The sequence below is a fragment of the Scylla paramamosain genome, chromosome 8, assembly GCF_035594125.1.
Source record: "Scylla paramamosain isolate STU-SP2022 chromosome 8, ASM3559412v1, whole genome shotgun sequence".
Taxonomy (NCBI): domain Eukaryota; kingdom Metazoa; phylum Arthropoda; class Malacostraca; order Decapoda; family Portunidae; genus Scylla; species Scylla paramamosain.
This window is the reverse complement of record NC_087158.1, coordinates 11,055,521-11,075,446: the sequence shown is the minus strand read 5'-3', so window position 1 is coordinate 11,075,446 and position 19,926 is coordinate 11,055,521. Positions and strand designations below refer to the sequence as shown.

The following is a 19,926-nucleotide window of genomic DNA, read 5'->3' as shown; positions in this document are numbered from 1 at the left end:
CATTTACGTCTTCATTAAGTTCATTCCATTTGTTCACACTTCTGTGAGGAAAACTATACTTCTTGATGTCTCTTCTACAGTTAACTTTCTTCAACTTCTTATTGTGTTCCCTTGTACTCTGTGTGCCTTAATTTATAAAACATTCTTTGTCCACATTTTCCATACCATTTATCATTCTATAGATGCTTATCAAATCTCCTCTCTCTCTCTCTCCCTCCTATTTTCAAGGGTAGGAATTTCCAACATTCTTAATCTCTCTTCATAGGTCAACTTACTCAACTCTGGAACCATCTTAGTGACTGCTCTTTGTACTCTTTCTAATTTTATAATATTCCTCTTTGTATGAGGAGACCACACCAGTGTGTATTTACCTAGTTGTATAATACAGGTTTCGAGCAGGGCTCATAGTGTCCTGTCTCCATATCTATGTTTATCCAGAATTTCCTTAAAATTATGCACGTTTGGTGCTGTAACAACCTCCTCGTTTAGACCATTCCAGATATCCACAGTTCTACGTGGAAAACTGTACTTCTTGATGTCCCTCAAACAATGACTCTTCCTGATCTTCTTTGAGTGCCCTCTTGTCCATACAGCTTCATCTTCTTCCAGCAACACCAGATCCTGCTTGTCCATCTTCTCAATTCGGTTAACTATTTTATACATCGTTATTAGATCTCCTCTTTCTCTTCTAACTTGCAAAGTTGGCAGTCCAGTTTCCTTCAACCTCTATTTGTATGTGTGTGTGTGTGTGTGTGTGTGTGTGTGTGTGTGTGTGTGTGTGTGTGTGTGTGTGTGTGTGTGTGTGTGTGTGTTTACCTAGTTATATTTTACAGTAAAAGAGCTATGCTCGTGCTGACCTGTCTCCATATCTATAAGCATCCAGCTTAACTTTAAATTCATGAATACTTGTTGCTTGAACCACTGTTTCATCTAAGTTGTTCCATATTTCTATGCTTCTATTTGGGAAACCATACTTCTTGATATCCCTTCTACTTGCTGTTTTCCTCAATTTCACTCCATGCCCTCCTATATCTCTTGATTCCCACACAAATAAGTCTTCTTTGTCAACTTGATCCTTAAAGCTCTGTATATAGCAATCAGGTCCTCTCTTTCTCTTCTCTCTTGTAATGATGGAAGCTTCAGTCTCCTTAATCTTTCTTCATAGGTTAAATCTCTCAAACTTGGTACCAATTTGGTTGCAGCTCTTTGGATCCTTTCTATTTTCCTTATTTCCTTTTTATTATGGAGTGACCAAACAATTGTGGCATATTCCAGTTTTGGTTGAATCACATATTCCATCAACTTTTTCATCATCTCTTCATACATGTAAGCAAATGCCCATTTTATCTTTCTTAGTAACTCATAGGTTTCCCCAGCTATTTTGTTTACATGTTTTTCTGGTGATAAATTATCACTTATTGTAATTCCCAAATCTTTTTCTTCTTTGGTTTTCTTAATTTCCACTTCTCCCATTGGTGTACGAACTTGTCAGTCTTCTTTTGCTTTTTCCTAATTCCATCACCTTGCATTTCTTTGCACTGAATTCCATTTCCTTTTTCTTACTCCATTTTTATATCTTATTTAGATCTTTCTGTAATATTTCACAATCCATATTGTTTTCCACTCTTTTCAATAATTTTGCATCATCTGCAAACAGACTTATATAATTGTCAACCTCATCCACCATATTGTTGACATACACCAGAAACATTACAAGGGCTAAGACTGTGGTACTCCACTTGTAATTCTACACCATTCAGATTTTTCTCCCTTTATTACTGTTCTCATTTCTCTGTCCCTCAAGAAGTTTGTAAAAAAATTCAGTGTGTTTCCTTGCAAACCCGCTATATTTTTAATTTTCCATAGCAGTCTCTGGTGTGGTACCTTATCAAATACTTTTTTCAGGTCTAAATAAACACAGTCTGCCCAACCCTCTCTCTCTTGAATTATATCAATTGGTCTACTATAAAAACTCACTAAATTTGTGACACAAGATCTTCCACTTCTGAAACCAAATTGTCTGTCAGTCAATGTATGTTTCCTCTAAATATTCCATCCATGTGTTTTTAACTATTCTTTCCACTATTTTTGCCACCTCACTTGTTAAGAACACTGGTCTGTAATTCAATGGATCTTCTTTATTACCTCCTTTAAAAATGGGCACAATATTGGCTCTCTTCCAGTCTAGAGGGATTTTTCCTTCCTTAAAAGAACATACTATGGTAATGTTTATACTTCCTGCCAGTTGTTCACAACATTCCTGAAGTATCCAGTTGGACACTCCATCCAGTCCTTGAGCTTTACTTACATCCAATTCTTTCATAAACTTCTTAATTTCACTTATGTCCACCTGTATCTCTCTCATCACATTGTCTCTGTGCCATGCTCTTTCTCCTTCAAACTTGCTTTCTTTGGTGAATACTGACTGGAAGCACTTGTTCATTAATTCCGCTTGTAACTGTGTATCTTCATATGTAACGTCATCTTTCATTAATTTATCTAATGTTTGCTTGTTTTTCATCTTCCCATTCACATATCTGAAGAATAACTTCAGCTCATCTTTGAATTTGTTAACTATATCTTTCTCATAATTCCTTTCTTCTTCTCTCAGGATTCTGATATATTTGTTTCTTGCCTTCTTGAATCCTTCCCATTTTTCACTTCCTCCTTTTTTTCTTCTATTCCATGCTGCTTCTTTTTCTTTTCTTGCTGTTATACATCTCGTATTAAACCAGTCTTTTTTCTTTTCCACTTCTTTATTTTGATCTTTGGTACATATCTCTTGATCCCTTCATTATAAATTTTTATGAATATATCCCACTTTTCCTGCATATTACTTGCAGTGAACAGTTGTTTCCATTTATCCTCTGCAAAATATTCCATCAACCTGATAAAATCTGCTTTCCTGTTATTATATCTCCCATTCTTGTAAATTTCATTCCTATTTTCTATTGGACCACTGCCTATACTGAATTCAATTAACAGATGGTCACTTTTACCTAGTGGGCACTAATAATTTATTCCTTCAATGATGTCCATTTCCTTTGTAAATAACAAGTCTAGCCTTGATGCCTCTTCATTAATCCCAAATCTTGTGTTTTCTCCAATCCATAATATTTGTCATTATTAAATTTAGAAGCATATATCCCTATGACTCTTCTCCTCTGTCCATGGTCCACTCTTCCCAGCATACCTCCTTGCAATTAAAGTCACCCATAAGTGTTATATTATTACTCTCCGCCAGTATTCTCTCCAAACAGTTACTAGTATCTCTTAACAATAATTTGTAATCCTTTTGTGTCCATGCATTCATCTTTGGGGGGGTACATAAGTCACTGCAAAATCTCTTCTTCCTTCTCCCTTCCTTTTTGTTTTAATTCTCTTCTCCCATTTCAACATCTTCCACTGTTATACTCTTCTTTGTAAGTAACATGACTCCTCCCCCCTTTCTTATTATTTCTATGTTTTATCCACACATTGTAATTACTATTACCAATTCTTATATTTTAAGGTGTCTCATTTTGTTTAACTTCAGTAATACCCATGATGTCAGGCTACTTTATCTTAATATAATTATTCAATTCTCACAATGTTGATATTAAACTATTTATATTTGTATATGCCACTGTCTACTTTATATTTTCCATACGTTATTTACATATTCTATTCCTTTTTGTCAGATACCACTTCCTGAGCCTCTCGTCTTTTACCTTCCAATAGAACTTTTTTCTCTTCCTCCACTCTGTTCTCATTTTTTGCCTTTGCTTCTTTATTAGATCATTTACCTTGAGTCTCTCCCCCTCATTCATGTCCCTCTTTATCCAAACTGAATTGCTCTATCTTGTCCAGTTTCCATGCATATGATGTCACTTCCATGGTTGTTGTTTGTGCTCTAAATTTTACTTTCAGTGGTCGCTCTCCTCCTTCTATATACTTCCCCAGTCTATGTATTTCCTCAATTTCACTTATCCAGTCCTCACCTTCTCTCTGTATATTTCTTACAACATCCTCTGCTACCTTTTTTTTATTCTTTTTCCCTCTTGTATCTTACTGGCTCTGTCTCCTTTTAATCCATATATAACAATACATTTCTTTTTGTCCAATGTGTCTCTTACCATCGATTCCTTGTTTGATCACTTTCACAGTTTCCTTACTTAAATCTGTCTTTTCCTTCTTTTGCACTTCTATGATTTCTGTAAAGTTAAATTTTCTTCCTCTTTTTCCTTTCTCCAGATTTGATGTTCACTTTTCATCCCTATCACTTAGTTTTCCTGTTTTTTTAACAATATAATTGTTTTCCTTCAATTTTGTTTTTAGATTGGTGCATAGTGATTTCAATTCTGTTTTCCTCTTCCAGGTCATGTTTTATTTTTTCTATTCTTTTCACTCTTTCAATGAGGTCACTGATCACCCTCTCCATTAAAACCACTTTCCTTCCTTGCATTTTTCTATGTAGTTCACTGTCTTTCTCATATCCTGGGAATGGTGACCCCATTGGCAACATTCCACTCTCACCTATGGCATCTGCCTTGCTGGAGCTTTTACTTATTTTATTATGTCTATTATTACTTAAATTTTCCCTTATTTTTTATTTTTGGAGACAGGACAACTTTACTTAAACACAGCTCCTACCTGGGAACAGATTCTAGGCTCTGAGTGGTGGTGGTGGTGGTGGTGGTGGTGGTGGTGGTGGTGGTGTGTGTGTGTGTGTGTGTGTGTGTGTGTGTGTGTGTGTGTGTGTGTGTGTGTGTGTGTGTGTGTGTGTGTGTGTGTGTGTGTGTGTGTGTGTGTATTTATCTAGTTGTATTGTACAGGGTCTGAGTCAAAGCTCATTTGTCCTGTCTCCATATATATAATTATCCAATTTCTTTTTAAATTTGGTCACACTAACAGTTGCATCACCTCCTCACTTAAATTATTCCAGAGATCAATGTTTCGATACAGGAAACTGTATTTATCGATGTCATTGAGACATTTACTCTTTGTCTTAGTCTTAGTCATACTCTTAGTCTTTTTTTTGTATGTCCTCTTGTACATCTTGCCCTCTCATCCATATGCATCTCCAAAAGTGTGTATCTTTTCCATACAGTTTATTATTTTGTAGATTATCAAGTCCCCCACACATCTGGCCTGTCCGTGCACATGAAAATTATAAGCGTCACTACTGAATATAAGTTTTGACTCAATATAATCAACACATACTATATATCAAAATATACAGAAGAAAATGGTTCACATAAAGGAACATTAATTAGTTGATAATTCTGAGATGTATCCATAAATAAAGGAAAATATGAGCTATGACTAGATCCCCTGAATTTCATTTCCTTATATTAGTTGTAATAAATACATAGATCTGTGAAAAAAGTGGAGGTGTATGTGTTTATTTACCTAGGTGCATTGTACAGGGCATGAGCCAAAGCTCATTTTGTCCTTTATCCAATTTCTCTTTAACTATGTATACTCTGTTTGCTGCAACCACCTCTGCCTTCAAATCATTCCAGATTTCAATAGTTCTATACAGTAAGCTGTATTTCTTGATGTTGTTTGAACATCCACTCTTCTTTATTCTCTTCCCATGCTACATCATCTGTCTCTCTCCCTCCTCTATCTGTGGTACCAAGTCATTTCTGTCTATTCTTTCTATATTGTTTACTAATCTGTACATTGTTATCGGGTCTCTTCTTTCTCTTCTCTCTTGTAGTGTTGGTAATCCCATCTCTTCAAGTCTTTCTTCTTAGCTTAAGTCTTTCACTTCTAGTACCATTCCCATTGCTATCCTCTGTATTCTTTCCAGTTTCTGTATATCTCTTTTTCTATGAGGAGCCCAGACTATTGCTGCATATTCCAATTTAGGTTGTATCATGCTTGTTATAATTTTCTTCATCATTTCTTTACCTAAATAGTTAAACACTACCCTAATGTTTGTTAGCAAGCTGTACATAGAGCCGAATATCCCTTTTATGCGCCTTTCAGGTGACAGTGTGTCCTGAATCATCGCTCCCAAATCTTTTTCTTCATTACTTTTCATCATTATTTCTCCTCCCATTCTGTACTTCCATGAGTTTCTTTTTACTTTTACCTATTTCCAACATGTGTCATTTTCTGGCATTAAATTCTTGTTTCCATCTTTGGCTCCACGCAATGTATCTTGTCAATGTCCTTTTGTAACTCCTTGCAGTCATTTTTATCCTTTATTATTTTCATTACTTTTGCATCATCAGCAAACAGGTTTATATAACTATTTAGATCCTCTGTCATATCATTTACATATATTTGAAATAATAGGTGCCAGCACATATCTTTGTGGTACCCCACTTGTCACTCTGCGCCAACTTGATTTAGTGTCTCTGATTACTGTTCTCATTTCCCTCCCTTGTAAATAATTCTCCACTCATCTCAATGTTGCTCCCTTTAGTTCTCCATCTTCTAGCTTCCACATAAGACTTTTGTAGGGAACTTTATTGAATGTTTTTTTTGAGATCCAGGCCATCTGTTCTTTTGCACTCCATCTATTACTCTTGTACGAGTATAGAAGTTCAGTAGGTTTGTGACACAGGATTTCCCTTTCCTGAATCCAAATTCCTCTTCTGTAATAATCTTTTCATCTTCTAGATATTCCACCCATCTGTCTTTAATTACTATTTCACAAAGCTAACTTACAATACTTGTTTGTGACACCAGTCTATAATTTAATGGTTGCATTTTATTTCCCCTTTGTATATTGGCACTATGTTAGCTCTTTTCCAATTCCTTGGTACTTTTCTTTCTCTCAATGAACTGTTAATTATATCCCATATGGGTTCTTCCATTTGTTCTCTGCATTCTTTTGATATCCATCCATTTACTTGATCTGGTCCCATAGCTTTTCTAAGATCCAGCTCTTTCAGCAGTTTCTTGATTTCTTGTCTCTTTACTCATATCTCCTGTATTCCCTCATTCTGTTACACCCCTTTTGGTGCCACAAATTGTTTTCTTTGAAAACAAAGACTGAAAACTCTCATTCTTTAGTTAACTCATCTCCTCAGTAGTTTCAAAAATTCTTCCTTCCTTTTTTAATTTGTTTATGCCATCCTTATGTTTCATTTTCCAGTTTATGTATCTGTTTGGGTTCTTCCTTGCATTTTCTTACTGCCACTTTCAAAGTTTCTTCTCTTTTTTTTCTTATTTTACTATATTCACTCCTTGCCTTTCTGTATTCTTCTCCAGTATTTCTGTTCAGTTGTCTCATCATTTTCTTCCATGCCTTGTCCTTTTCCTTTTTTACTTCTACATATCTGGCATTATACCATTCATGCTTCCTAATATTTACTTTTTAACTTGGTACAAACTGTTTGTACTTGCTCAAAAATATATAATTTTTTTCTTGCACTACTTTACCTTCAAATAGCTCTTTCCAGTTAATTTTTTTCATAAAATTTATGAAATTCTGCAAAGTTTGCTTTAGCATAGTTCTGTCTCCCATTTCTGTATTGTTCTTTCCTGTGCAACAATTTTTCCTCCTGTGGTACTATTTCTATTATCACATGACTACTTCTTCCCAGTGGACTCAGACAATGTATACTTGATCTACTTTCTGGGGTTTTTGTGAACACTAAGTCCAACTGTGATGGTTCTTCTTTTCCTATGCATCTGTAGGGTCATTCACCCAGTGTCTAATTGTATTCACCAACATGGTTTGCATAGTTATTCGCTCCATGACCTGACATTTTTTTTCACTTCCATCTACTCCTGGTTAATTCCTTTAGTGTTGAAGTTTCCTACTAAGAGCACTGTTACTTTTCTTTATCATTTCCTCTATACTATTTCTTGTTTCTAGTTGCAATTTATTGGTCTCCCATGCATTAATTTTTGATGGTATGTATGACACAATGATTTCCCTTTTTTCACTTCCTTTGATCTTAATCAAAACACTCAGTGTTTCTGCCATTCCATCACTATATTCCACTTCCTCAACAAGAATATGCTGTTTTATCAATATCCTCACTCCTCCTCTCTTTCCTTTTCTCTCTCTCTCCTCCATGTGCTATATCATTGTTTTCCAAAATCCAAACTTTATTTCCTTTTAGTTTGGCTTCTGTTAAACATATCACATCTGCTTTATTGTACTTTAAGTAGTCTTTAAGTTCCAATAGGCTCGACACCAAACCATCTATATTAGTATACGATCGTACATGATCTTTAAACTTCTGCTTGTTGATCTTGCATGGCATCTTTGTGCCACAATTTCCTCACTTTCATGTCCACAACTTTCCAAATTAATCTCCTCGCTTGTTCTTGTGTTCTTTCTCTGTTTTTTTGACTGGGCCTCTACTCTCAATTCTTTCAATTTACTTATCTCTTCTTCATTCATGTCTCTTTTTATCCATATTTTCTTCATTCCTTCTACTTTTGCTAGTTTTCTTGTTCTTTGCAAGACATGTTCCACTTTTTTTTTTTTTAGTGTAAGAAGGAAACTGACCAAGGGCAACAAAAATCCATAAAGAAAAAAAAAAAGCCAGTCCCAGAACAGGGTCCAAAACAGTAGTCAAAAACTGAATAATAAGCATCTTGAAACCTCCCTCCTGAAGGAATTCAAGTCAGAGAAAGGTGGAAATACAGAAGCAGGCAGGCAGTTGCAGAGTTTACCAGAGAAAGGCATGAATGATTGAGAACACTGGTTAACTTCTGCATTAGAGAAGTGGACAGAATAGGGGTAAGAGAAAGAAGAAAGTCCTGTGCAGTGAGGCTGTGGGAGCAGCACTGATGGAATCCATACTGGTGATCAGATAGAGGATTGTGAAGTGATAGATGTTTAAGAATCTTCATGTTGAGGATAGATTCAAAGAACTTTAGATAGGCAGGAAATTAAAGTAACAGGATGGTAGTTTGAGGGATTAGAACAGTCACTCTTTTTAGGAACAGGCTGAATGTAAGCAAATCTCCAGCAAGAAGGAAAGGCAGATGTTGACAGTCAGAGTTGAAAGAGTTTGACTATGCAAGGTCCAAGCACAGAGGCACATTTCTGGAGAACAAAAGGAGGGACCCCATCAGGTCTATAAGCCTTCCGAGGGTTAAGACCAGCGAAAGCATGGAAGACATCATTGTGAAGAATTTTAATAGGTAGCATGAAGTAGTCAGAGGGTGGAAGAGAGGGAGAAACAAGCACTGAATATTCCAAGGTAGAGTTTTTAGCAAAGGTTTGAGCGAAGAGTTCAATTTTAGAGATAGATGTGATAGCAGTGGTGCCATCTGTTTGAAATAAAGGAGGGAAAGATGAAGCAAAGTTATTGGAGATGTTTTTAGCTAGATGCCAGAATTCATGAGAGGAGTTAAATCTTGAAAGATTTGACACTTTCTATTAATGAAGGAGTTTTTGGCTAGTTGGAGAACAGACTTGGCATGGTTCTGGGCAGAAATATAAAGTGCAAGAGATTCTGGTGATGGAAGGCTTAAGTATCTTTTGTGGGCCACCCCTCTATCATATATAGCATGAGAACAGACTGTGTTAAACCAAGGTTTGGAAGGTTTAGGTTGAGAAAAAGAGTTAGGAATGTACACCTCCATGCCAGACACTATCACCTCAGTTATGTGCTCAGCACACAATGGTGGGTCTCTGACATGGAAGCAGTAGTCATTCCAAGGAAAATCAGCATAATACCTCCTCAGGTCCCTCCAACTAGCAGTGGCAAAAAGCCAGAGGCACCTCCTTTTAAGAGGATCCTGAGGAGGAATTGGAGTGATAGGACAAAATTTAGATATGAGATTGTGATCAGCAAACATGTCCATGTAAGTCTCTGTTCCAATACTGGCATCTATATTATTGACATAATAATATGATTGGCACTAACACTGATACTTGTGGGACTCTGCTCGTTAGTTTTCTCTAAACTGATTATTTTTCTCCTAGTATTATTTCTCTTCTGTCCAGGAAATCTCTCATACATTTCACTAATTTTTCCTTAATACCTCCAATGTGTTCTGATTGTGCAGTACTATGTTCAATGCTTTCTTGAGATCAGAATAAATACTGTCTACCCATCAATCTCTCTCTTCTACAGCTTTTACTACAATGTAATAGCTTAGATTTGTTACACATAATCTTCCTTTTCTAAATCTGAATTATCTGTCACCATTTCAATGTTTTTCCAAATGGTTTACCCACTTTTCTTTTTACCAGTTTTTCTATTTTGTTTACAGTGATATTGAGTGAGACAGATGGGCACTGCTTATTTCCCTTCTTATACAAAGGGAAAGAATTTGCTTTTTTCCATACTGTTGGTACTTTGTCTTGATTCAGGCTCTCTTTGAATATTCTTTTTCTATTCTTTTAACACCCAATCAGTATTTCATCTGGTCAGTCAGTACTCCTTTAAACTAGGTTTTCTAACTCCTTTATAACTTCCCTTTTATCTAGGTGAATGTTTTACAGTTTATATGGTGTAGTTTGTGTCATGTTACCTATTTGAAATAACAATTCACTTGCAAATACAGATTGAAAAATTCTGTTTAAAACTTCACATATTTTCTTCATTTTTTATCCATCAGCTTTACTTCATATCTTATCCTTGACTTTGCTTTTACTTTTTTATATAGCTGTAGAAGAGTTTTGAGCATTTAATGCTCTTTTAATAATGTCTTTTTGTAACTTTTTTTTAGCTTCTTTTCTTATCCTAGAATATTCATTTCTTGTCTGCTTGTATCTTTTATAAGCCTAGTCACTGCTGTCTTCTGTCTGTTTCCTAATAAGTCTCGGATTACCTTGGTTTCAGCACATTTATTATTAAACCAGTAGTTTATCCTCTTAGGCTTTTTTTTTTTTATAGCAGGGAATATATTTACAGTGGTACATTAGTATACGTCCATTTTAGAATAAGTCCAACTAGGTATACATCCTGTTTGGGCATGAAAAAATTTTAAAAATTTGCTTTGTTTGGAATGTGACTCATGTACTAGAGCTTGCACGGGTAAAAATGAGTCACAACACCATGCGTTACCCTTGTTTACCTCTCTTAAGACAGTCACAACTGCCCACAAACAATGTTGCCAGGTTGGCAGGACTCTCCTTCCAAAAAATAACATCTCCCTTCTCATTGCCTCATAGTAGGCACTTGACTCTTCTCAGCAAGGTAAAATGAGGTTAAATTTTTCATTTATTTCATCTGATTGCTTTTGTATTTACCATATTTAACAGCATATAAGATGTACCTTTTTTCATAAAAATGGCTTAAAAAATCATCCTGCATCTTATATGTGAATGTGAGGTTTCCCATAGATTTAATTTTGAAATTTCCATCACCCATACACCCAAAGATTTACACCACTGTCTTATAGGCAAGGGTGCTATACACATTTTTCAACCATAATATGATGTAAGTAAACAATGAAAATGAAAATGCAGTCCTGTTTAGTGACATGCCAAGTGTGTTCTTAACATCTCAGCAGCTGGGCTGCATTCTTCGCCTCGCCTCTGTGACTAGGCCATTACCTCAGTTTTATTACCACATTCATGTATGATATTTTTACTATTGTGATTGCTTGATTTTTGTTAAGCTGTACTGCTAGCTTGCTTTAAACATTACATGCTTTAATACATAATTTTTTTTTTCCTGAATATGGCCTGCTGAAATGGGGGTGTGTCTTATATATCATCAAATGCAGTATGTATTTTAGTATTAAGCAGTGTTTAAATGATTTTATACAACCTCATCAATGTACTGTACAATATGCCAATAACAATAGGATTTCTTTTATGGTAACGGATTAATCATTTTCCCTTTATTTCTTATGGAAAAAATTTTTGATATATGTCCTGTTCGGTATTATTACTAACGGACACTAACGGAACGGACTAAGGACGTATACTGAGGCACCACTATACATATTTCTTGTTCCCAATTTGCTACTTTGAAAATTTCTAAAGTTCATAATAATTTCCTTTATTGTAATAAAAAAATTTTCTCATAGTCCTTCTTTTTCATTTTTAACATTGTGCACTACAATAAAATATATTCTAGCAAAAAAAGTTATCACATTTTTCCTAATGGGGAACTATAGATTGTTTTTGATGTCTTTTTTTGCCTTGTGATCAGTATATCTAATATGGATTGCTCATCTAAGCCTCTCTTTCTGGTATAGAATATGATGTGTTGCCATAGGAAAATTTCTCGTGTTAAGTCTAATAGTATATTATCCCAGTAGTTCACGGAACTCTTGATTTCCATGTCCTACCAATTTATGTTGCTATGAAAGTCACCATTTAATATTATCTTTCTTAATCTCTCTTCCATACAGTGTTTAGGAGATAAGAAAGTTTTATCTCAGTCCTCACCTTTTGAGAATGAAAATGATTACAATAAAAGTGATAATTTAAAAGTAAGCAGTTAACATTTGGCTACCTGTTATGGCCTCCCAAAAAGTTATAGCTGCATAGGGTCCCCGGGTCATGATCCACACGTGAGGCTGTCCTGACTGTTTGGTGCCTATACATATCCAGGCATCCAGGCCAAAGCCAAGGAGGAGACTGCACAGCAGACTACATTTGCCTTCTATATTCTGAAAATTTATTAAAATAAAGCATCATTAAAAACAACAAGTGACTATGACAACTGTACGTGAAACAAAAAAAAAAAAAAGATACAGCATTATCACACCAGAAAAAAGTATAATTGTCTGTAACTAATATGCATGAAGAAAGTATGATCAGTATCTAATAAGAATATGAAACTATCCAAATGTTACATTATCTTATAACTTATTACTGAGTTGGACTATACTTTCACTCACCAATTACTGACAATACATCTTGCTAATAGAGAAGTTAAAGGATAGGTAGAAGCACTTCCATTCAGTCTGCTTTAACCAAAAATGAAACCAGCTCTCCCCTTGAGTATTCTGACAGGTGTAATATTATTAGTATGAAAAGTTCATTATCATAAACATAAGGATGAAACTTTTACTTTACTTCTGGTATATATAATGAGCTAACAACGTAAATTATTTATCTGAAAATTTTTGGTGTTTCACAGGGTGTTATCATCACCTAAGCTTTGGCACCACACAATCATTGCTATTTGTGTTTTCATATGTATGCATTAAGGAGAGAGAGAGAGAGAGAGAGAGAGAGAGAGAGAGAGAGAGAGAGAGAGAGAGAGAGAGAGAGAGAGAGAGAGAGAGAGAGAGAGAGAGAGAGAGAGAGAGAGAGAGAGAGAGAGAGAGAGAGAGAGAGAGAGAGAGAGAGAGAGAGAGAGAGAGAGAGAGAGAGAGAGAGAGAGAGAGAGAGAGAGAGAGAGAGAGAGAGAGAGAGAGAGAGAGAGAGAGAGAGAGAGAGAGAGAGAGAGAGAGAGAGAGAGAGAGAGAGAGAGAGAGAGAGAGAGAGAGAGAGAGAGAGAGAGAGAGAGAGAGAGAGAGAGAGAGAGAGAGAGAGAGAGAGAGAGAGAGAGAGAGAGAGAGAGAGAGAGAGAGAGAGAGAGAGAGAGAGAGAGAGAGAGAGAGAGAGAGAGAGAGAGAGAGAGAGAGAGAGAGAGAGAGAGAGAGAGAGAGAGAGAGAGAGAGAGAGAGAGAGAGAGAGAGAGAGAGAGAGAGAGAGAGAGAGAGAGAGAGAGAGAGAGAGAGAGAGAGAGAGAGAGAGAGAGAGAGAGAGAGAGAGAGAGAGAGAGAGAGAGAGAGAGAGAGAGAGAGAGAGAGAGAGAGAGAGAGAGAGAGAGAGAGAGAGAGAGAGAGAGAGAGAGAGAGAGAGAGAGAGAGAGAGAGAGAGAGAGAGAGAGAGAGAGAGAGAGAGAGAGAGAGAGAGAGAGAGAGAGAGAGAGAGAGAGAGAGAGAGAGAGAGAGAGAGAGAGAGAGAGAGAGAGAGAGAGAGAGAGAGAGAGAGAGAGAGAGAGAGAGAGAGAGAGAGAGAGAGAGAGAGAGAGAGAGAGAGAGAGAGAGAGAGAGAGAGAGAGAGAGAGAGAGAGAGAGAGAGAGAGAGAGAGAGAGAGAGAGAGAGAGAGAGAGAGAGAGAGAGAGAGAGAGAGAGAGAGAGAGAGAGAGAGAGAGAGAGAGAGAGAGAGAGAGAGAGAGAGAGAGAGAGAGAGAGAGAGAGAGAGAGAGAGAGAGAGAGAGAGAGAGAGAGAGAGAGAGAGAGAGAGAGAGAGAGAGAGAGAGAGAGAGAGAGAGAGAGAGAGAGAGAGAGAGAGAGAGAGAGAGAGAGAGAGAGAGAGAGAGAGAGAGAGAGAGAGAGAGAGAGAGAGAGAGAGAGAGAGAGAGAGAGAGAGAGAGAGAGAGAGAGAGAGAGAGAGAGAGAGAGAGAGAGAGAGAGAGAGAGAGAGAGAGGGGCAGAGAGAGAGAGAGAGAGAGAGAGAGAGAGAGAGAGAGAGAGAGAGAGAGAGAGAGAGAGAGAGAGAGAGAGAGAGAGAGAGAGAGAGAGAGAGAGAGAGAGAGAGAGAGAGAGAGAGAGAGAGAGAGAGAGAGAGAGAGAGAGAGAGAGAGAGAGAGAGAGAGAGAGAGAGAGAGAGAGAGAGAGAGAGAGAGAGAGAGAGAGAGAGAGAGAGAGAGAGAGAGAGAGAGAGAGAGAGAGAGAGAGAGAGAGAGAGAGAGAGAGAGAGAGAGAGAGAGAGAGAGAGAGAGAGAGAGAGAGAGAGAGAGAGAGAGAGAGAGAGAGAGAGAGAGAGAGAGAGAGAGAGAGAGAGAGAGAGAGAGAGAGAGAGAGAGAGAGAGAGAGAGAGAGAGAGAGAGAGAGAGAGAGAGAGAGAGAGAGAGAGAGAGAGAGAGAGAGAGAGAGAGAGAGAGAGAGAGAGAGAGAGAGAGAGAGAGAGAGAGAGAGAGAGAGAGAGAGAGAGAGAGAGAGAGAGAGAGAGAGAGAGAGAGAGAGAGAGAGAGAGAGAGAGAGAGAGAGAGAGAGAGAGAGAGAGAGAGAGAGAGAGAGAGAGAGAGAGAGAGAGAGAGAGAGAGAGAGAGAGAGAGAGAGAGAGAGAGAGAGAGAGAGAGAGAGAGAGAGAGAGAGAGAGAGAGAGAGAGAGAGAGAGAGAGAGAGAGAGAGAGAGAGAGAGAGAGAGAGAGAGAGAGAGAGAGAGAGAGAGAGAGAGAGAGAGAGAGAGAGAGAGAGAGAGAGAGAGAGAGAGAGAGAGAGAGAGAGAGAGAGAGAGAGAGAGAGAGAGAGAGAGAGAGAGAGAGAGAGAGAGAGAGAGAGAGAGAGAGAGAGAGAGAGAGAGAGAGAGAGAGAGAGAGAGAGAGAGAGAGAGAGAGAGAGAGAGAGAGAGAGAGAGAGAGAGAGAGAGAGAGAGAGAGAGAGAGAGAGAGAGAGAGAGAGAGAGAGAGAGAGAGAGAGAGAGAGAGAGAGAGAGAGAGAGAGAGAGAGAGAGAGAGAGAGAGAGAGAGAGAGAGAGAGAGAGAGAGAGAGAGAGAGAGAGAGAGAGAGAGAGAGAGAGAGAGAGAGAGAGAGAGAGAGAGAGAGAGAGAGAGAGAGAGAGAGAGAGAGAGAGAGAGAGAGAGAGAGAGAGAGAGAGAGAGAGAGAGAGAGAGAGAGAGAGAGAGAGAGAGAGAGAGAGAGAGAGAGAGAGAGAGAGAGAGAGAGAGAGAGAGAGAGAGAGAGAGAGAGAGAGAGAGAGAGAGAGAGAGAGAGAGAGAGAGAGAGAGAGAGAGAGAGAGAGAGAGAGAGAGAGAGAGAGAGAGAGAGAGAGAGAGAGAGAGAGAGAGAGAGAGAGAGAGAGAGAGAGAGAGAGAGAGAGAGAGAGAGAGTTAAGTGGTGGATGGTAAGCACACTCCCATTATCCACAGTAGAGCTACACACCACATCACCAAAACAAAACACAGTTGTTATCTTGAGAGAAACCGGCAAAATTGCCGACATCCACCTCAACGAAAAACTGGTGTGAGATGGTACAGGTGAAGTGTGCACAAGCAAGACAACATTTGGTAAATAGAATAAACCCCCATAGCCATATGTTCTCATGCTGGTGTGTACGAGTGGCAAGAGAAGGGGGCACAAGAGAGTTGTGCCAACTCAAACAGAGTTGAAGTGAACACTAGATGAGCACCATTATCGCAGATGAGGACTGGTTCGTTGTGAAAATTGTCCTCTAGATTAGGAATGACATTTTCTTTTTTGCAGAGATTTACCAGTGATTGTCCAAGTTGGAAGGTCTTACCATAAGAAGCTATTTTCAATGTTGATCCTTGAAAAAAATACTTGATATAACTGTTTTTGGAATCAATTTGGTAAGAATTTATAATTTCTCCATGCATGTTTAGTTAAAAGTGGTTTTGATCTGATATGTATTATGTAATTTATTTTAACATGAATGCATGAATGATGATGAGAATATTTTCTTTTGCTTCCTTTGTTATTTCTTTACACACATCTATTAAATCATTGAGTAATACTCCAGGGATGCAGTACCGATTTCTATGGCCAGACACAGAATTTCAACAAGTTGATCATAGAATATTAAATCTTGGATTTTTTTTGTGTGGTTCTCTTTGGACATCTCCAAGAGAGATAATAAATAAATGTTGTTAATAATATTCTGTGTTTTCTGGCTTCATTAATGGAAGAGAAACAGGGAAGACAATCTGTCTGATATTCACCTTTATGCATACACACATACACAGTGCAATAGCTAGTGTGCCTGGCTTCAAACCCAGTTTGAATCACTTAGTGCACAGCTCACCTAGCTGTTCATCCTTCCTTCAGGTTGGCTGATGATTGAGTATCTGGAGAAACCTGATGAAGGTGAGCTGTGGAAACCTAAATGTCACAGAGGCCCTGGCCCTGTGTCCCAAGCTATAGGATATCATTCACCATGGGTTTAAAGGTCAATGGGACAGAGATGAGAGTTGAGGCCATGTACAGCTATAGCATATGCCCTTGGCTTTACCTTTACCTTAGCTTGGCAACAACTGCGAATCATGTATTCCTTAGGAAGACCAAACTCACCAGTGAGCCAGCCATAACAGCAGTGCCAAGTGTGTACCATGGTTTAGTAGCACCTGCAGGTAGCTGATGATCCAGGATGGTGGGCAGGACACTGACCCACCGTGCAGCCTCCTCAGGTGACTTCAGAGCCTGACCCACCTCAAGTACTCTCACAAACTCACAAACAAATCTGCCAAATATGAATGTATTATGAATTAAGAAGACTTAGAAGCATGTTCTTTATGCATCTTAAATTTGATATTTATTTATTCTACCTACCTATCAAATTAACATAATTTAAAAGGGAGTTAGCTGATGCATAAAATTTATGTACATACGTTGGCGTTAACACTGAATTTCACAATGACTTGTATAATTCTTATGCTATGCTAGGGCTATAGAACATATCACACCCACCTATATATATATATATATATATATATATATATATATATATATATATATATATATATATATATATATATATATATATATATATATATATATATATATATATATATATATATATATATATATATATATATATATATATATATATATATATATATATATATATATATATATATATATATATATATATAATTTTTTTTATTTGTAGTTAGGGCTGTACATTCTCTAATCTCTAGTAGTTTGAGTGTACAGGTAGGTGAGAGCCTCTCCTCAGAGAGGCATGTGAATGGATATTGCCAGTCTCAGGGAATAACTCTGGGAAGCCTCACCTCCTCAGCTTGATGCACAAGATCAGAGTTCTAGATATGCTGCAGATGTATGCAATGAAATAATTGTTTTCAATAGTTTTCAAAACTATACTAGAAATGTTTCTTAGTTGACAACTACTACAGTTAGTCTGGAATTAGATTATGGAGTCCTGTGCTTGTGATTACAAGATTAATTGACGAGTATCAAAATCAATCAGGAAAAAAGTCGTGTTAATATTCTACAGTTCTTTTCAACCATTATTATTGGTTTAGTTCCATTCTTTTGCTGACACATTTGAATAGACATAAAATGTTAGCAGAGGGGGAAAAATGCCACCTTCCCTGTAACCTTCAAACATTATTCAAATATGTCTTCAAAAGAATGGAACTAAAACAACCAGTAATAACAGCAGAAAAGGTCTCTAGAATATTACCATAGTGGCTTCATACTGAAACTGGTGAGATGTACATACATACCAGCTAACAATAACCAACTTTCCAGCCACCACATAGCCTACAATCTCCTATGCCTGTAGTATATATAGCCTATCTTGTTTTTATTTGCCAATCCAGTTCAAAATTTCACATTCTCAATATCAATATGATGTGCTATATACAGTTAAATGAATACAATTTTTTTTTCCATCTACCAGGCAATGCTGTTTGCTAGCCCAAGTTTGATAAAGCCTAGTTAGAGCATATGATATGTTTCTGACCAAGAATAACTAAGATTTACTGTTTTATGCATTATAAACTCTTAAAAATTTTGGGCCATAATCTGGTTTTCCAAATGTCCAAAATCTAGTGGTCTATAGTTTAATATTTCTATGCTGAGTGGCATATTATTTAAGCTTCCCACATGTGCATTCACAATGAACTGGCCCTGGCTTCCACTTTAATAACCTATGACTTTTATTATTTTTTTTATAAGTAAGTTGCTTTAGTGACAGGCAGCAGTGATAAATGATATAATTGGTACTTTTAATTATACCATATCAAAGCATAATCTGCTAATTCAAGGAGTGAATTGACTTTTCATTCACAATCCCAGTTAAATAACTTTTCATTTATTTTTATCTAACTATTGATCAGAAAAACATTTCTGTAGGGGGAGAAAGACAGATCCTCTGGATTCCTCTGCATCAGGACATAACAGCAGAATTGGTTTATCCTAGCTAGACCATAACTGATCCACCATCTTTCCTGGATCTCATTCAATCAGTTAAGTGGACTTGATGCAAGTGAACCTCCCAATGAGGTTCTCAAAGCCACATCACATTTATGCATTCATAACTACTTTTCATTAAATTCAGTTATATACAACTGCTTTTGCTCGTTCCATAGACACCTTTCTTGCATCTAACTCTTCCTTCAAACCATCAATCCATCTCATTTATGGTTGTCCACTCTGTTTCACACTTCTCACATCTGATTCAATTATCATCACCAATCACTTTTCTTCCATCCTCCCTACCTTATAATTTTTTACTCAAATTCAATCAGCACCATTTCTATCTTGCATTTTCTCATTTTTCATTCTATACATACATGTTACTCCACAGGTGTTTCTAAGACACTTCAATTCAATCTCTTTTCTTCCTTTCCCATGATCCATGTTTCAAGCAGTGTTGTCAATAATACTACACTGAGAATCCTGGTTTTGTGTTCACTCCAGGTAAACTACGAATAACACTTTTTCCCACACCTTTCTCTATTAATTTTTCTAAACTTCATTTCTACACCTGTTCTTTCATTGACAGCAAAATGTGATTATTGATATTTAACACAGTGTCTAACTCCTTGACCAATGTACACTTATACCTCAGTACTATGGACCCTCGTTTTAATGGATTTCGGAAGCAGTGGAAAAATCTGGAGCAGCCAATTTGAAAGTCCAGCACACTACAGATGGAGTTGCGGCAACACTGGACACAAGACAGACACTGCTTCGAGAACTGACCACTTGTTGCAGGTGGTCAGTTTGTTTGCATCAGTGTAACAACATGCAGCACATTGTTCCATGGTTTTTGACCTTTTTATGTGTCGTGTTTGAATTATCATAGTTTTCTAAAACCATGCTGTCTGGAGGAAAAGTAGAAAAGACAGCCAGTGAGTGACCTCGATGCAATGCTCTCTCTCTCTCTGTGAGAGAGAGAGAGAGAGAGAGAGAGAGAGAGAGAGAGAGAGAGAGAGAGAGAGAGAGAGAGAGAGAGAGAGAGAGAGAGAGAGAGAGAGAGAGAGAGAGAGAGAGAGAGAGAGAGAGAGCCACCAGCCATTGTCAAGGTCACCCACTGGCTGTCACATAGCCACAATACATTCTCTCTCTCTCTCTCTCTC

General features: G+C 37.4%; 1 protein-coding gene across 3 annotated transcripts in view; it reads right to left on the bottom strand.

Moving 5' to 3' along the window:
• The window catches only part of LOC135102783 (centrosomal protein of 76 kDa-like), a 158,040-nt gene that overhangs the window by 64,493 nt on the left and 73,621 nt on the right, over positions 1–19,926 (bottom strand). For all 3 annotated transcript variants that reach the window (XM_064008289.1, XM_064008288.1, XM_064008290.1), the window contains exons 7-8: positions 16,892–17,060; positions 12,378–12,534 (exon numbers count right to left, since the gene is read on the bottom strand). In XM_064008289.1, the coding sequence (XP_063864359.1) occupies positions 12,378–12,534; positions 16,892–17,060 (326 nt within the window). The remainder of the gene's footprint in view (positions 1–12,377; positions 12,535–16,891; positions 17,061–19,926) is intronic.